Source organism: Vicia villosa, linkage group LG1 (genome assembly GCF_029867415.1).
Source record: "Vicia villosa cultivar HV-30 ecotype Madison, WI linkage group LG1, Vvil1.0, whole genome shotgun sequence".
Taxonomy (NCBI): domain Eukaryota; kingdom Viridiplantae; phylum Streptophyta; class Magnoliopsida; order Fabales; family Fabaceae; genus Vicia; species Vicia villosa.
In genome coordinates, this window is record NC_081180.1 from 126,412,223 (window position 1) to 126,418,107 (window position 5,885).

The 5,885-nt window shown below is 32.8% G+C and overlaps 1 protein-coding gene across 1 annotated transcript; it reads left to right on the top strand.

The window, feature by feature from the left end:
- The first annotated feature begins 435 nt into the window (after positions 1 to 435).
- LOC131616468 (uncharacterized) lies at positions 436 to 2,702 on the top strand. Its single transcript, XM_058887806.1, has one exon. The coding sequence runs from the start codon at positions 917 to 919 to the stop codon at positions 1,820 to 1,822; it is 906 nt and encodes a 301-aa protein (XP_058743789.1). The 5' UTR covers positions 436 to 916; the 3' UTR covers positions 1,823 to 2,702.
- The last annotated feature ends 3,183 nt before the right edge of the window (positions 2,703 to 5,885 follow it).

Consider the following 5,885-nt stretch of genomic DNA (forward strand, 5'->3'; position numbering starts at 1 on the left):
GTCCACACATATATGTCTCGCTTACTATTTTTTATTGATGGGTTAGACCAATACAGATCATCAATAAGATATCATGCTATATCCTTAGATATTACCTTATGATTCATTTATTTCTTATTGATGATGTTTGCCTTTTTTTATCGTAAGACAAGCTTGTATATATTTGAGGAACACACGATTTCTTATTCGAAATTTCTCTGTTTCAAATTCTAATACGATTTTTCTAAGAATATCATATTTGATATATTTAAAGAGTGAAAAGTATGTTTAATTTTTAAATCAAAACACATCCTAAATCATTTTTATGGCATTGTATTATGACATAGCAATAGAAATTAAAAAAAGATGCTTTTTCTTATTCCATCTCAAACCTTACCTTTAATAAGTGTTGAGTAACCCTCACAATTCAGCCTTTACAGCATCATACCCAGTTTCCATTCTCTTCCCTATTGTCTCCTTTCTCTTTCCCTGATCTGTCACCATCTCATTTCCCATCTCTCCCTTCACAATTCATCATCAAAATACATTATAAAATTACACACTTTATTTTATTAAAATAAAAATAAAATTTTGAGATTTGTTATTAGAAAAAAAAAAAAAAACAGAGTGATTGACAGTGAAAGTGTGAAAGAACTATACTTTTTTGTCTGCTTCTCTGTAACCTTGTTTTACTCTCTTACATTCCATTTCCTTCAATTTTGTCTTCAACTTTCCACGCTCCTCTCTCTAGATTCACTCACCAGTGGGGTTCAAATCTCTTCTAAACTCTCTCACATGCCTTGAAACAGGTGAATACTCTGTTTTTCACCTCTCTGCCATTTCTCTGTCTTTGCCTCAGATACCACTTTTTTCGGTGACCCTTTTCTTTCAATTTGGTAATTCCATCATAAAGTTTGAAAATTGAAGAGAAAAAAAAATGAAGGATTTCCCATCTTGTTTTGGGGAAAATGCAGTTCAGGTTTCAGATTCATCCTCTTCAAATTCAAGCAAAACAGCTCAGAATCTTGTGATTTGTGTCTACCAATGTTCAATTAGAGGTAGATCTTGCTTAATTACAATCACATGGAGTAAAAGTTTAATGGGTCAAGGGTTTAGTGTTGGGATTGATGATTCTTCAAATAATCAGTGTTTGTGTAAAGTTGATATAAAGCCTTGGGTTTTTTCCAAGAGGAAGGGTTGTAAGAGTTTGGAAGCTTATTGTTGTAAGATTGATGTGTATTGGGATCTTTCTTCAGCTAGATTTGGTGTTGGGCCAGAACCATTGGAGGGTTTTTTTGTAGGAGTAGTTGTTGATAAACAAATGGTGCTTCTTCTTGGTGATTTGAGGAAGGAAGCTTTTAAGAAATCTAATGCTGTTCCTTTACCTTTGAAAGCTGTTTTTGTTGCTAAGAAGGAACATGTTTTTGGTAAGAAGTTGTTTGGTAACAAGGTTGTGTTTTGTGATAATGGTAAAGTTCATGATCTTGTTATTGAGTGTGATACTTCCACTGCTAAGGATCCTTGTCTGATAATTCGGTTAGATAGTAAGACTGTGATGCAGGTGAAGAGGTTGAAGTGGAAGTTTAGAGGAAACTATACTATACTTGTGGATGGATTTGAAGTTGAGGTTTATTGGGATGTTTATAATTGGCTTTTTGGTAGTTCTATTGGAAATGCTGTTTTCATGTTTAGAACATGTTTGTCTCATGATAAGATTTGGAATGCTCAACCTGTTTCGGATGCGAATGTTTTGCAGTGGTCTTTCTCTCAGAGGTTTTCTGAGTCCAAATTGCCACAAGGTCTTGGTTTCTCTCATGTTTTGTATGCTTGGAAGAACGAGTAGAGTTGCGTTGTTTCGGCGTCATCGGTTGCGTACTAACAGAACTTTTAATGAGTTGGGATTGATTGATTTATCAAAGATGAGAACTTTTGTTTGTATTGTTTCAACCCTTATACCTTTAATTTCTCTGTGCATTTGAACAGATCTTAGAATTTTTCATCACCAATGGTTGTATATTTATCTTCAAGTGTTAATTTCATGATTCATATTACAAAAACTAAATGGTTAAGTGTTTGTTTTATGTGTTATTCAAGTGCTGCTTCTTCATTCTTGGGATATTCTTTTGTTAGAATTAGTAGTAATGAACATATCCTCTATATCCTTAGTTCTGTCGTATCATATATTCGAAACTTTTTGTATTGAAAATTTGAGTTATCAAATATGTAATTTAGGTGCAAACTAGTAATGTCCTAAAATAGAGGATATATTATCACTGTAGTCACTAATGCACGCATTCGGTGCATCACTGACCATTGGATCGAGATCTAAGTTTAAAGAGGGCGGCCTTGCTGCTCTACTTTGTTAGTTTATGTTTGGATCGATCGGCGGTTTGGCAAAGATAACGGGACACTGATTTTGTTGAAGCTCCAAAGTGTAGTTTTTGTCAAAATTGCAGTGTCTCGCCGTGATTCTGGCAATCTCACTGTGAATTCAAACATTTGTAGATCTTTTATTCTCTTTCACAGCCAAATCTAATAGTTTTATGATTCTGTCATGCAAATCATGGCACAGGTGTAAACAATGATTGTTGCTGACAATGGTGATTTCTTGAAAAACATACAGCTGCAAATTCAGATGCCAATCTCATATAGATTTTGTTTTTGACATGAAATGTTCTAAACAAAGGCAAGTATATACTACATTAAAAATTTGATGTATTTAATAGAGTATATCAGATATGCACTAACTAATCAGTATCTTAAGGACACTAGTTCAGACAACTATAAGATGATTACATGTTGGTGTTTCTCTAGTTGGGTGGTAAGATGACATAAGTATTGTTTGTTTGCTAATATATTCCAAAAGTTAGGTGTTTCTACCATTATTGGATAGAAGAAATAAAATTGTTCATATAAATTCAATAGTGCCCAAGTGGTTCTAACAATTTTGAAGAAGGCTACTACTAATATCCTCCCTAACACATTTTTAAGACCATTAAAAAAATCCCATAAAATTGAATGGAACCACACATCCAAATTGAATCACACTTAATTGAACAAAAATGTATGTGACCCGAATTTTGTTTTATTTGAGTGGTTACATTATATATGTGATTTAAATTTGAAACAATCTTATTATGCTGAAGTTAGCTCCAACTACTAAATATATTATACGAGTGGTTGAAATTGATTTAGCTATTAATATGCTAACTTCTTAATGCATGAATTTTCTAACCGCAAAGAATCTATGTAGATTTTGCTCATAATACATCCTAACCAATTTTTGTGTGTGAATGTGGATAAAAGGGGAGAATTTAGTACTTAAAAGAGCTTCATAATTTTGATGATGAAGAAGATCTTGCGAGTTAAATAATTTAGGTCAACTTTAAAGTTTAGAATTTTTAGCTGATTTGGATATTTTAGATATCATGTATATAGTGAATTCTATTTTTGGTATAAGAAATGATTTGACTGAATTTTGTTTTAATATTTTGCAAAATAGGTATGTTAGTGCTTCACTTTTGTCTGAAAAAGTAATTAGATATTGTTCAGTCTCGTTAATTTGGCTTTGTTGATAGTTGTGCAGATATATCTGATTACAGAGACGCGAATTTGAATCCGTGACATTTTACAGATTACTTTTTAAAAAGATGAAATTTACACCATTTCACTAATTTTGTGGAACTTTTTTCTATTTTAATATGAAATTACGTGAGGTTTAATTTGATTTTAGATAACTAATTTTTTTATGCTAAGGAAAAAAAAGAGAAAAAAAAGAAAGACTAAGGACAAGGAAAATAACTCATATAGCATCCTCTATCAAGAGTTAAATAAAAGAATTGGGCCTTGAATCTAACATTCTTGTAATCGTCCTAACCCAAGCAAAATTTAGCTGGCAGGTATGCACACATATTCCTTTTCCTTAAAAGGACAATGGAAAGAAAGTGTCCAAGGATATTCTATGAAACTACAAAGGCAAATGATTATGGGAGCATACAGATGTGTGGGAAGCACACCATATTCAATCAATGCAAAAGCAGTTTTGTAATCCTATTCACGCATGACTCTTATGAAGTCTTTATTTCAAGTAGCTTCAAGAATAGCCTTCGACTCTGCGTTAATATTAGTAGTAATACAAAGACTATCTGAGAATCCATAAATTCAATTAATTAATGGATCTCGAATCAATCTTGCATAATCAAAACCTTTTCAATTGTTTAATGTGCTACCATCAACTTTGTTGGGTGGGTAGACAAGATGTTGTGACATCCTGAGCAACTGTCATAACAGGCACTAAACTGCTGTTATTTTTTTTTGTTGACAAATTTGATTTGATTTTATGAGATTATATGTGGATATATCTCACTTATTTGCACAAGTCAAGGATATTTTATTTAAAACAATTGATTTAAATCTCCAACTGTGCATAAGTTTCTAAGATTGGATAATGAGACAATTTAGGAAACTTGTGATGTTTTGTTCCAAGATTCAAGGAGATTTTCTACATATTTAATGCAGCCCTCGGCTTGTGGATCAAAAAATATTTGGGTGAAGAATACGAAGCCCGTGGATAACTGAGGAGTACTTAAAGAGAAACCTAATCCTAATGTTTTTCATAGCTTTCACAATTTTGTAAAATTAGAGGAAGTTTAGAGTCTTAGGTTTTAAGAGTGTCTTGTGTTTTTGTAAGCCACCCTTGTATCTTTTGATACATTGAGGTAGATTGATTGTTACTTGCCAATCACTCATAAGCTTTTAAGCAAAGAGCAGATTGTGTGTCAAGTTAGTGTTCTCAGTAAAAAGCTTTTAAGCAAATCTGAGTTACTTATTTGCACAGGTCAAGGATATTTTATTTAAAACAATTGATTTAAATCTCCAACTGTGCATAAGTTTTTAAGATTAGATATTGAGACAATTTAGGAAACTTGTGATGTTTTGTTCCAAGATTCAAGGAGATTTTCTACATATTTGATGCAGCCCTCAGCTTGTGGATAAAAAAATATTTGGGTGAAGAATACGAAGCCCGTGGACAACTGAGGAGTACTTAAAGAGAAACCTAATCCTAATGTTTTTCATAGATTTCACAATTTTGTAAAATTAGAGGAAGTTTAGAGTCTTAGGTTTTGAGAGTGTCTTGTGTTTTTGTAAGCCACCCTTGTATCTTTTGATACATTGAGGTAGATTGATTGTTACTTGCCAATCACTCATAAGCTTTTAAGCAAAGAGCAGATTGTGTGTCAAGTTAGTGTTCTCAGTAAAAAGCTTTTAAGCAAATATGAGTTGTTTGTATTTGAAGTGTAGTATACTATTTGGTACTTTTGATATTGTCACTGGTTTGTGACTGGTTTTATCACTGAGGTGATTGTAAGTGAGAGGGGGATCTCATATCTAGGAGTGTCCTGCGTAGAAGTTGCACAAGGTAGTGATTAGGCGATAAGTTGTAAACTAGGGTTGTTTAGCTTTGAACTAATACTATCATAGTGAATTTCCTTTCTGACTTGGTAGCCCCTAGAGTAGGTGAGTTACACCGAACTGTGTTAACAATTGACTGTGTATTTTACCTTCTGCAATTTACTTCTGCATACTTCATAGTTTGATAAAATTTGTTATGTCAGACAAATGATTTCTAAACATCTGTCTTAACATTGTTTTTGATGTTAGGGTATCAATCTTGACATCTATTGTAAAGTGCCAGAATTTCAGGATCCAGTCCTTTTGAAGCTTCGTAATAAAATGGTTGCATTGAAAGGTAAGAATGTCTCCCTCGGTGGTCGAGTAAACTTCATAAATGTTGTCTTGAACTAAATACCTCTCTTCTTCTTCTTCTTCTTCTTATTCTTCTTATTTTTCTAAAGCCCCAAATGGTGTTATTTAAGAGATCATTAGAATTCAGTGTGCGTTCTTTT

Excerpts from the sequence above, each read along its gene's own strand:
- LOC131616468 (XM_058887806.1), top strand. The coding sequence starts at position 917 with ATGAAGGATTTCCCATCTTGTTTTGGGGAAAATGCAGTTCAGGTTTCA.